The 12993-nt window shown below is 38.0% G+C and overlaps 1 protein-coding gene across 5 annotated transcripts in view; it reads right to left on the bottom strand.

Moving 5' to 3' along the window:
* Positions 1 to 449: 449 nt before the first annotated feature.
* LOC115410551 (poly(ADP-ribose) glycohydrolase) overlaps positions 450 to 12993 on the bottom strand; it is a 49903-nt gene continuing 37359 nt past the window's right edge. For all 5 annotated transcript variants that reach the window (XM_030122235.1, XM_030122237.1, XM_030122236.1 and 2 more), the window contains 5 exons: positions 7654 to 7732; positions 7432 to 7540; positions 3979 to 4084; positions 1472 to 1600; positions 450 to 1306 (listed from right to left, as the gene is read on the bottom strand). In XM_030122235.1, the coding sequence (XP_029978095.1) occupies positions 1167 to 1306; positions 1472 to 1600; positions 3979 to 4084; positions 7432 to 7540; positions 7654 to 7732 (563 nt within the window). In that variant the 3' untranslated portion in view covers positions 450 to 1166. The remainder of the gene's footprint in view (positions 1307 to 1471; positions 1601 to 3978; positions 4085 to 7431; positions 7541 to 7653; positions 7733 to 12993) is intronic.

The following is a 12993-nucleotide window of genomic DNA, read 5'->3' as shown; positions in this document are numbered from 1 at the left end:
CTCATAAATGTCAGTATAAAGGTGCGATTTTGTCAAATGTGTGACATCAAAGCTCAAGTGTCCGGGGTCCAAGGTCTTCTCAATGCAAACGAAGCCGTGTTTTTTCTGACAGAGAAATCACACAGGAGTCCCACTGCCCGGCACTCAGCTCCCACTGGATGTTCTATGATCTACTCTTTACTTAATGAGGTGTCATGTACAGTTTATATAAAAGGTATGACCTTATTAAACTGTGAGTGAAAGGGTGAAGTAATAGCTGAGGCAAGATAAATGGCAGGGCTTTGTAGGAACTCATTCTGACTTTACAACGGTGGGACAAGAAGCTTTTATTCTGATTGTTCGGAGATGAATTCGTGACATTTGTGTATCTATTGAAACGGTGCTTGGGATTAAAATGAAAAGCGGAAAATGGCACAACCGGATAAAGATAGAGAAAAGGCCAGAATGTGTGATTTAAATAACAGATATTTTATTGAATCTGAAAATCCATTCAATTGTAGCTATACAGCAAATTATTATAAAACACAAAGCAAATTAAGCCGATATTTAAGTGCAGCTGGGTTCTTTGGTGTGTGTATCACACATGACAATCAACCCAAAAATCTACCCATGAAGCCATGGTTGAAAATGGATTTTTCTACAAATACATATTAAAATTAAACTGAAAGGAAGGCAACAGATTATTCTTATTATAGAGCTGGACTGCTCTTTAAAATCAAACCGCTTTCCTGAGACCGCTTTCTTGTTATTCTTTTCCTTTAAGTTGATTTCTGACAGCCAATTCAATTAGGTTGGATATGTGCGGGTGTAAAAAAGGTAACATGACAAACTCAGAAGATGGATGGCAACCTTTGCTTCACCATTAAAATCACAATTGTGTCATATCGAAGCTCAATCCATCGGCGTATTACTGGGAGAAAAATGAATGCAGCGTGGACTGCGGTGCCAGACGAGGTCAGAACTAATCACACCACGCACTTCAGTGAAAAGGATTTGCGCGCCAGGTTTTTATTTCTCGCTGCTGCTTAGTTTTGTTATGAATGAAAACCCGGATTGTGAATGGTTCAGCTCTGTGTTTGTTTGTCTTCCTCCGACCGTAAGGCACAGTGACTCATAGGCCACCTGATCTTAATGGCAGTGTGTGGGGACGTCTTGTCTGGCCGAGCCTATATATCGGAGTCAGCGGGCGCCAAGGAGGAGCTGACCTGTCGGTAGATGAAGGAGTAGAGGCTGACGTCAGGGCGCCGACCGAGACAACTCTTGCACACCGAGCTGTAGTACTGCCCCAAGAGATCGTACACCTCCCCTGTGACGAAAACAAGCTGAGTCACATCATCTTTACATGAATGAACGTCACATGTTAATGAAATTAGGGACTAGTTATGGGAGAGTTCTATGTGCTCGTAGCAGTGCATTCTTGCTGGAGGAAATAAAAAAAACAACAGCTGCATAGGGTGGACAGTTGCCTTACCGACACTGATCTTCCTCTGAGTGAGGAAAGCGTGCATGTCGTGGACATCTGTCATGAGCTGGCTGTCACCAAAGGTGAAATAGGCCACATCTCTACCCGCCTCAGCAGCTGCCAGCATCTGGAGCAGAGCTGGGGGAAGAGGAGTTCAAGATGTGATGAAATGTGATGCAGAAGTCCTTTTATTCAAGCACAGATTTCAGCAACTTTTACTTGAGTATGTCCGTTTGATGCAAATACACATTTCTACACTGCATCTCAAAGTGTCGTTTATATTTTTTCCTGTTGAATTTAGACGCTAGATAAGTTGTATTTTATAACTGCAGATATTGCTTTAAAATTATTCTTGATTAAGCTAACATATTGGTTACAGCTCCATATAACAAGTGACGGTAATGTCATAGATATCAGCAGATTCATCAATCCAATCCAGCTTTATTTGTAAAGCACTTTAAAACAACCGCAGTGGACCAAAGTGCTGTACAGAAGCTCAAATAAAACCAAAATAAAAGAATAAAATACCAGAATAGATTAAAAAACAAAGATCTGCACAAAAAAAGAAAATGGTGCTGTACAAAAGAATAAATAAAACCTAAATACAAGGATAAAAAACAAAAATAGATTAAAAAAAAAACATAAAAAGCTGTACAATTTAAAAACAACAAAAAGTAAGAAATAAGAACAATAAACCAATACCAAATAAAATAACAGAATAAAAATACAACATTAAAACATCTCACATGGTTTCGAAAGCCAAGGAGAAAAGATGGATTTTAATAAGAGATTTAAAAACAGACATAGAGGAGGCCTGTCTGATATGGAGAGGCAGATCATTCTATAGTTTAGGAGCTGCTGCAGCAAAGGCACGATCACCCCTGAATTTATGCTTACTTTCTGGTACACTCAGGAGCAGTTGGTCAGCTGACCTGACAGAGCGGGGGGGTGTATAAAGCTGCAGCAGCTCGGAGAGGTAAGGCAGGGCGACGCCATTTAGGGATTTAAAAGTAAATAAAATAATATAAAACTAATCCTAAATTGCATGGGCAGCCAGGTTCGTGAGGCTAAAAGGGGGGAAATGTGCTTGTGTTTACATGTGTCGGTTAAAAGACGTGCAGCAGCATTTTGCACCATCTGATGACGGGTGATGGAGGAGCCACTAGCCCCCCACATAAAATGCATTGCAATAATCCAGCCTGGTGGTCACAAAGACACGGATGACTATTTCAAAGTGCTGCCTAGAAAGAATTGGTTTAATTTTGGAAAAGCTGCCTCAACTGGAAAAAAACAGCTATAATGGCCTTTTTAAAAATCAGCTGAGTCACCATTTAATAGTTTTAGTTTCATAATTTATATACACTTTGTCACTTACATACTTTAACAGATTTTTTTTTTTTTTTTGAGAGCAGACCTTTTTCCACTAAATAAGTATTTTCAGAGTGTTGTGTTAATAGTTTAATTCAAGAAATTCCTCTCTCCTCACTGTTTAATACATTTATTACTCTATAATGATAAAACAGGGGGATGTTGGGAGTTTTAAGCTTCTGGTTTTTACTTGAAAACCATCATTAAGAAATACAAACCAATACTCCTGCTCATATTTCTTTCGCATGTTGTAATTTTTTCCTCTGAATCAGCAAATTTAAATACCCATACATGCATGACCCCGGCCTCATTGTCTTGTACAGTAAAAGGTAAATAATCCAGGGACTTTATTTGACCCCCTGTGGAGAACCCTGGATTAGTCTCTGAGTTGCAAAGAGAGGCCAGGTCTGGCCCCGGAGAGCTGTGAATATTTAAAGAGACTGAAAACGCGGCTGCTGATTAATAAAGGTTGGGACAGTGGTACGTTAATGAGCCACACTCAAGCAACAATTTTCAGGAGGAGGCTAAGCTGGATGTCACGCTTCAGCAGTTTCTCTCCCTGGCTCGTTTTCAAAAGCTTTCTTCAAAATTATCTGACAATTAGAAATAGGTGGCTTTATGAGACCGCAAAAGGGGGAGGGGCAGCATCTGAATCACGCACCTCTTCCTGGGAGGCATGTCATTAAGCAGACAGTAGGTGACTGTGCCTATAGAGGGCTGTTACCTGCTCCTGCTAATTAACAAATATACGTGGAAAATGTGTATACGCTGGTCTTTAAGTCGGGTATAAATGAGAAAGCAGACGCTGAGAACGGAGGCTTAAACTCTCCGGCAGCTCCCTGCTTTGTGACAGTGATACAACGCTAGGACTCAGCGCTGTTACAGATTGATGGACTAGAGCAGACGATCAATTTCACTATTAATGAAAAATATTAACTTTGTCATTTGATCAATAGGAGGAAGACGACGAATAGGCCTTAAGTAAATGAACGCAATCTCTCGAAGACAAATGGATGCCCACACTGATTTGCTGGAAGCTTTCAATTTAAAATATATTCTGCACATCTCGCAGGAGAGTTAGACTTCTATCGAATACAAAGGTGATCTGGGTAATTTTTCCACAAGAGCTGCATTACATCAGAGCCTACCTTTAAGACGTGTGTCTCCCCCAAAAACGCCACAGCCCCAATTTCCTGTAGCCACCGCTGCAAGGTTTTCGCTTTTTTCCGCAGGACGAGCAAAGCCGCAGTAAGCCTGGAGGATGGCAAAGTAGAAGGGGTAAATGATGTTAGTATAAGAAGAAAATAACATAAATGGGAAAAATAAGGTTCAAGGTTCAAGGTGACTTTATTTGTACCTGTGGGTAGATTTATTTTGCAGCAAGCTTTCGCTCACTATTACTAAATACTGTTTGATATAACGAGAAGTGTTCTGTATACAGTAAAATACTAACAATTTGAGGCATTTTGGGCTGACTTCGGTCTTAATTTTTGCTTTTACGTCAGTCTCATGTCCGACTTTCTTTCCAACTACTTGTAATGCACCACCAGAGATTTTTTGTTTTGTTTTCTGTAATGTTTGTGTACTGAGGTGAGTCACATATATTGAAAATCTGCAGCTTTTCATATTACAGACTCTTGCAGTCTGACTTCTGACAGCTCCCTTTAAATCAGCTTGATGGAAATGTCATATTGCAATTATCGTCTGCAATATTGCTATTTGTGTATGGTTATCGAGTCGAGGAAACTGCATATTTTTTTCATTTTAAAAGTTGTCCTTTTTAATCTAAACATAAGAATTTGAAAGAGCGTAAGAATACAAGAAATACATTCACTTTCATTTAGCATTTTTTGCACAGTCTCTCCTTCGTATCACTGAATCCAAAATATCCCCATACAGCCTTTTTTTTCACTATTTCTGCAGTTAGATCACCCAAAATCTCCGTTTCTGGACCAAAAATTGGAGACTTGTGCAACTACAGGGTGGGGAAGCAAAATTTACAATGAACATTTAGTTGCTTTTTCTCAGCAGGCACTACGTCAATTGTTTTGAAACCAAACATATATTGATGTCATAATCATACCTAACACTATTATCCATACCTTTTCTGAAACTTTTGCCCATATGAGTAATCAAGAAAGCAAACATCAAAGAGTGTGTGATTTGCTGAATGCACTTGTCACACCAAAGGAGATTTCAAAAATAGTTGGAGTGTCCATAAAGACTGTTTATAATGGAAAGAAGAGAATGACTATGAGCAAAACTATTACGAGAAAGTCTGGAAGATACTATTAAAGAAGAATGGGAGAAGTTGTCACCCGAATATTTGAGGAACACTTGCGCAAGTTTCAGGAAGCGTGTGAAGGCAGTTATTGAGAAAGAAGGAGGACACATAGAATAAAAACATTTTCTATGACGTCAATTTTCTTGTGGCAAATAAATTCTCATGACTTTCAATAAACTAATTGGTCATACACTGTCTTTCAATCCCTGCCTCAAAATATTGTAAATTTTGCTTCCCCACCCTGTATATTTGACTGCTATTGAATTAATTGTGTAGGCGTTGTCTAAATGAATATTTGCACTGCTGTTTGCACTAAATGATGAAAAAGTAGCCATGAGCAGTAGTGTAGAAAACTGAGGATGAGCTGCATCAAGGTACATCTATAATCCACTTGAATCACTGACAGAAGAATTGTTAGAGTCATATCGATTTATGAGGCTAGCGTAGACTATCTAAACTGAACATGTTTTACCTTTTGCCACAGGAGAATCACAACCAACCTATGAACTCCTCTGCCTACTTGCACATCTTTACTATATGTGTCATTATAACCGGATCTACATCTATGTCAGTGATTTTCAACCTTGGGGTCGGGACCCCACATAGGGTTGCCAGGAATTCAAATGGGGTCACCTGAAATTTCTAATAATTTATAAAAAAACAACCAAACAAAAAAAAAACTTACTAATAAAAAATTACATTATATAGTCTAAGTGTTGTCTAAAATTAACATTTATTTGCAACATAGTATAGCAAACTATTACATGATCAAAAACAAACTAATTTTAGCAAATAAATTGTCTCCATTTTGAATGTCTGGGGTCACCTGAAATTTCTCATAATTTATTAAAAAAAAATAAAAATTAAAAAATTAAAACTGACTAATAAAAATGTACATTATATAGCCTAAATGTTGCCTAAACTTAACGTTTATTTGCTACATAGTACAGCAAACTATTACACGATCAAAAACAAATTAATTTTGGCAAAAAAAAAAAAGTCTGTTTTGAATGTCTGGGGTCACCTGAAATTTGTGATGTTAAAATGGGGTCACGAGCCAAAAAAGGTTGGGAACCACTGATCTATGTAATCTAAAAGCAACAACAGAATGTGCACTGCAGGCCTGCATTTGACACATCGTTCAGCGCCTGAACACATATAGGTTAGAGCTCTGGCTAAACAGTCGTTTTAAGCATTGTACAACTTGGCATTTTGACACCTGTCAGCTCAACTTATGCAAAACTGGTGTTGGTTTTAAATCACTATATCACATGACCTGCTAAGACCACGTACATGTATAATATAGTTCGATATGAAAACATGTCAGGTGGACTGTGTGTCACATGAGGACTAACTTCTTAAATCAGGAGATGTTAAATGAACGATCTGAAGGGGAAGTGGACATTCATTTTCACCTTGGAAATGAAGTGAATAGTGAAAATGAATTGCGAGGGCCCATCCTCCTCCTGACCAGTCATAAATTCTTCCCAGGAAAGGGCAGATATGACAGTCAGCTGAACAATATTTGAATCAGGATTGATCTTCATGTTGGTGCATTCTTCACACCCTTGTCAAAGCTGTCAAACCACTCCATGCCTTATTGACAGCAGACATGACAACATCAACATCTTGATTTTTTCTATTAATAATGGATATACTGCATCTGACTGGAAAGATTTCACACGCAGACGGATTCTGATTTAAAAAAAATGAGTGAGTTGTTTAAATTTAATAACCGTGATTAATGCCTCTGGATTCAACAGAGTTCATTAAAATTAAATTCGAGCCTAATGACCAATGTAATGATCAAGATAAAGCTAATTCTCACCAAGTATGACAAATCCATCAATCTCCATATGATACGTGTCTATAACTCAAATGTACCCTTGGAAAAATAAATATGATTCAGTGTCAATGCAGCCAACATTTGTCTGTGATGATAGGACTGGATTCGCACCAAATTAACTATGATATGAAGAGAAACACGCCGTTACTAAAGACATACATCTTTCATATTCTACTGATGAAGAGACATAACTATGAAAAGATCAAAGTATAACATCAAACAGCAGTGGTGCCCCCACACTTCCACAGCCATTAATAATAAATCCACTTAATTTGTCTACAAAACATGAAATAATTAACTCCAGCAGTGCCTGTACAGTCACTAAAACCTGCTTTGCAACATAATATTGACATAATATTTTGTTTTTCTTCTCATATATTACCGTTCAAACTTTAATATCACCCTAAAGAGTGTGCAAGAGAGTAGCTGTGGCTGAAGGGACAAAAAATTAATTAAAAACTGGAGAAAGACCTTATTGAGCTCCCGATTAATTTTCTCTGGTTGAAACTGGTCGAGAAATCTCCTGAACTGCAGTGCATCTATGGCCACGATCTCTGTGCATCTTCTCTGCCAGTCATCCCTGAAAAATATGGAGGAAAGTGTGAATGTGTAAAAACAAACCAAAAAAAAAAAACACTAAAAATATTACAAGATGCTGCAGAATCTGAGAAGGAAATGCATCCACACAAGTACCTTGGGGTTATGTCCTGGTGGCTGCCGCTCCATTGGTAGGTGTGAGCATAGCCTGTGTATTTACTGTACTGCTGTGTACCTGGAAATAACATGCATATAAAGGTATCGATATATAATTATGCAACAGCTAAGAACTGGGAGTTCAGTTTTGAAACTTGTTTTCAATCAATGACAACCAGTTTCTTTTGTTTTTTTAATTTTATTCTTTACTGTCAATTAGTTCAAACATAATAACATATACTGTATTTCAGCCACTATGTCTGATCATCATATTAACATGGTTAGTACAGATCACCAAAATACCATTTTGTTGTTTAAACATAACTGAAGCTGAAGTAAAATAAAATAAAATAAAACTAGAAAAGAAAAGCACCCTGAGAGCGCAGACCTCCACCAAAGCAGATCACCCCCCCCCCCCCCCCCCCCAACCCCAGTCACCACCACAATTTAGTCATTTGTTCCTTGTGCCAGTATCAACATTTCCTGAAAATTTCATCAAAATCTGTCCATAACTTTTTGAGTTATCTTGCTAACAGACAAACAAACAGGCAAACAGACAGACAAACCCCAATGAAACCACAACCTCTGCCACTCCTTGGTGGAGGTAATAAAATAAAATAAAAATAGAAAAGCACTCGGAGTGCACAGACCTCTGCCAAGGCAGATCAGCCCCCCCCCCAATCACCACCAAAATTTAATCATTTGATCCTCATGCCAGTATTAACATTTCCTGAAAATTTCATGAAAATCTGTCTATAACTTTTTGAGTTATCTTGCTAACAGACAGACAAACAAACCCCAATGAAAACATAACCTCTGCCTTTACACTTGGCAAAGGTAATAAAACAAAATAAAATAAAATAAAAATAAAATTCATATCTGATGACCATGAAAAGACGACAAATTGCATTTTACACCAATTATTTACATGTATTCATAGGATTAGTTTATCAACAGCTATTTAACTTTTTATATCAGTAAATTATATTGGTCGCCAGTGGATGTTTGGGTCTTTATGGGTTAATTTTACCTCTACTATATGCACCAATTAATATTTAAGAACAGATGATGGGAAAAAAGTTAAAAATTGGGATATGAATCATTATAAAGCAATGTTTTGTGTGATTGCTATTGTTGAGATCATCAATGTTTGCAAATAATACTTAAATCAACGTAAATCCCACTTTAATTCTTATGTTAAAGAAAAATCTGCATGATGACGAAGGCGAATAAGAGAATTATTACTATCAGGTTCTACAAATATCCATCAGATGGGTGATTGAAAAAAATTTACCTCAATAAAAAAACTGATTGTGATTGTGTTCGATATATGTGAAGGAACTGGAGCAGCTGTTTCCTGACGGGAGGAAGGTCAAGTTATTACCCCCCTATGAAACAACATGCGAGGATGACTGACCGCCAGCCCACATGGGAGCACTCAACATTCACAAAGGTGGGGGCGGAGTGTCGGGAGGTAACAGCACAGTCAAACAAATGGGGCCGCAAATTAATTTCCCATTCATTAGTGCTCATTAGTACCCGCACTCGCTGAGATGCTTCATGCTACAAAGAGAATAAACTCACTGATTAGTAGTGGGGCCTTGGTCAGCAGGTATTAGGAGGTGCATTTGGAGGAGGGAGTCTCTAGGAGCGCTCTTCACTTGACAAACATTTCACTAATAATCAGGCCGGTTTTTAAAGCTGTAAGCAAAATTACTGCCTATGTGGGACTCTGAAGTATTTAATGTAGTCCAGCAGTAAACCAAGCTACGCCCAGTCATATTGATCTTGTGGTACTCGTGGCGTCTTCAGTTAACAACACAAACACCGGAATTTGGCTCCATTTTTATAGCCAATGCGGTCAGTGTTCATTTTGACCAACCAACAGCACCAAATCCAAAAAGAGAGCTTTAACATGGCAAATTGGCAAAAGACTCTCTCACACAATTAAATGAGAAAGATGTAGGAATGTCTGGTAATTCAACAGAAATATTATTTTAATCTAGATAATTGATGTCTTAAGTTTAATCTTATTATTAATTAGTAGTTAATGTTTTAAGATAGTATTTCTTTGTTTCACTGTTACCACTAGATAATAGTAAATTTTTAGTAGGGATGCACCGATACCAATACTAGTAACGGGTATCTGGTCCGATACTCAGCGTGTGTACATTTACTCGTACTCGTTAAAGTACTCTGATACAATCGCACCGATACCACTTAGAGCAGCGTGACATTCGCAGTTAAGTGCAGCAGGTACGTGGCAAAGGAGCAATGTCAGCAGTGTGGAGATTATTTAAAAACAAATGACGGTGACAAAAGTAACGCTGACTGCAAGTAACGTTAAAAACAGAGACGGATACGGACGGAGCGTTTTGTCCGTTATCTGAGTACATTCCATCCATTTTCCATGTGCTCATGGACGCGTACCCAGACGGAGAATACCAGCGGGAACCGTGGAGGTAGCAGATCTTTTCAAAGAGTGACTGTGTGAGTTAGAGAAAAACTACTGATATATTTATGACAACTACCCTCATCAATATATACATTAGTATCCACATTAGTGTTACCGCTGTCATCTCCACGTTTATTATTACTGACCTTCTTACCGGGTCCAATACTCAGCGTGTGTACTTGTAAAAGTACTCCAATATTACCGCACTGACACCTAAATAAACTTTAAGGTCAGTGTAAAGTTACAATCCAAATAATAATTACTATATTATTATTAGGTAGGGATGCACCAATACCAGTATCAGGTATCGGGTCCGATACTCAGCGTGTGTACTTGTGCTCGTAAAAGTACTCCAATACAACCACACCGATACCACTTACAGCAGCGTGACATTTACAGTTAAGTGCAGCAGGTACACGGCAGAGGAGTAATGCCAGCAGTGTGAGATTTTCAAAATAAATGACGGTGACAAAAGTAACGTTAAAGACACAGACAGATACAGATGGAGCGTTTTGTCCGTTATCTGCATGCATTCCATCCGTTTTCCAGGTGCTCGCGGATGCGTACCCAAACGGAGAATACCAGCGGGAACCGTGGAGGTAGAGGATCTGTTCAAAGAGCGACTGTGTGAGTTAGAGAAAAACTACTGATATATTTACGACAACTACCCTCATCAATATCAACATTAGTATCCACATTAGTGTTACCTCTGTCGTCTGCATGTTTATTATTACTGACTTTCTTCTTCTCAAAAAACTTTACTTTTCTTCGTGGTATTTGTCCAGTATGGTTAATTAAGAGTGGCACCCCCTGGGGGATTGATTGAGAAATGCTTATTTCAATGCATTAAATGTCAGTAGCTGCACTTTGTTCCAGACTAATGACAACAATAAAGCACATGTTCAAAAGGAACTAAGAACTGTAATGGGATTATTAAGTACTCCTATCTGTAATCCGTATCAGCAAGTACTCAAATGTAAATACTTCCACTCGATCTGGAAAAAAGTGGTATTGGTGCATCCCTAGTTTTTAGGATCGTATGGGTTGGTTGTAACATCTTGGTCAGCATACCACGCTGACAGATTTATGAACACAGGACTTAGGTTTTACCTCAGATACATTTTTAAATACACACATAGGATTGTCAATCACAGGAGATAAGATGTAAACACACTGTCAGTACAGGCTTTATATAGAGTTGAGTTATCACATCTGCTTGACTTCTAGAGTCAGATCACACCAGCCCATTTCACACCAACCCACTGAGCTCACAGGATCAGCCTATAGTTTGGGGATCAGTTTAGGACAATAAAAGTGAGGTACGTTGGAATGTCTTTCCCCATTTCCTTCCTGGTGTAGGTCCTTAGTACTAAGTAATGCTTTATTTGTGGTTAGATCAAATTAAATTTATAAAAATGAGACCGAGATGAATTCTATCTTATCCTTGGAGCTTCCAACAAACGAACACGCTAACACAACCAAAGCTGAAAATGCTGTTCCAACAGACAGGACAGTATCTAGAACACATGGAAATAGTAGCCATAGTACTGACAAAACAACTAATGATGGTACTTTATCCAAAAAGATGATCTGATATACAAGGGCACATAGGTTAGAACAGTTTGTTGAATCATGTTTTATGCTATCATCATCACAATAAATAGCTAAGGTGTTAATTATGCGTACAAATGACCTTTACCAGTCCTCCAAAAATACAACACTATCATCAGATATATCTGCATATGAATAAAACAACCTTCAGAGTGAATTGTGTTTATTAGGCTAAATATCAAACTGGTTCCACAAAAATCAGATTTCCTTCACAATGATTCAAAGAAAAGGTTGTTCCATTCATGTGTAAATGCATTCAAAAAAAAGTATTTTCATGTTTGTGGTACAATGAAGTCTTTAAAAGGCCAGAAACGCATGTAAGTTTTACTACCAATACTATTGTCAGAGTAAGCTAAAGTTAAAGATTCTCATCAATTACAATGAATAATAAAAACTATTCTCAAAAACATAAATCCACTGAGAAATTTTAAAGGGGTCATATTTTGTTAAACCCACTTTTATTAGTCTTTGGTACATTTTTTTGAGTAATTGGGGACCCTGATAGTTCATTAAGTGTGGATTTGAACCCTCCAGGTGCTGCAAAGCTATCTTTATATTCATTCCGGCAAAAATCGAGTCAATTTCTACAACCTGTTTCAATTCCTGCTTATTTTGTTATGTTTTATAACTAGTTACGTCACAACATTTGCACATATAAGGTCAAGACTTCTGACGACCAATTCTCAGAGTACGCCATAATTAACATAATTAAGTTGTAGTAAAAACTGAAAATATGTCCAAACTTCGAGCCGATTACCTAAAATTGTTCAGTTGTTGGTTGAACGGGACAGAGCAGCACAGTCAACAACCTGGAGGGGGTGGGGTCATGTGCATTTAAAGGGCCAGCGCTCAAAACCACCTTTCTGGTGTCATTACTCAGAAATAGGGTTGAAGATGGACCTGTGGAGTTGAATTAATGAAGAATTCAGACCCAAGCATAGCATTTACAGTTTATGTAGACCACAGGGAAATGTTTAAAATGCATAATTCCTTGTAAAATAAAGCAAAATATCACTCCTTTAAGGACAATACTGTAAAACCAATCATCTGATGAATAAGCAAGAAAGCCTGATTTTGAGCACAGTGCAAAAAAAAAAAAAAAAAAAAAAAAAATTCTCTATGCAACCACCCTCTGCTTGCGTCAAACTTGAGCTACATTTTCTGGCCACTCCCACCATCAGTGAATCATCCGCCTTCTCCTTGATCCTATTTATACTTTTGACCGCCCCCAATGGCAGCCGCAGATCTACCAATCAAACGAAATTCAATTAGGC

Source organism: Sphaeramia orbicularis, chromosome 19 (assembly GCF_902148855.1).
Source record: "Sphaeramia orbicularis chromosome 19, fSphaOr1.1, whole genome shotgun sequence".
NCBI classification, from domain to species: Eukaryota; Metazoa; Chordata; class Actinopteri; order Kurtiformes; family Apogonidae; genus Sphaeramia; species Sphaeramia orbicularis.
This window is presented reverse-complemented; position numbering and strand designations above follow the sequence as displayed.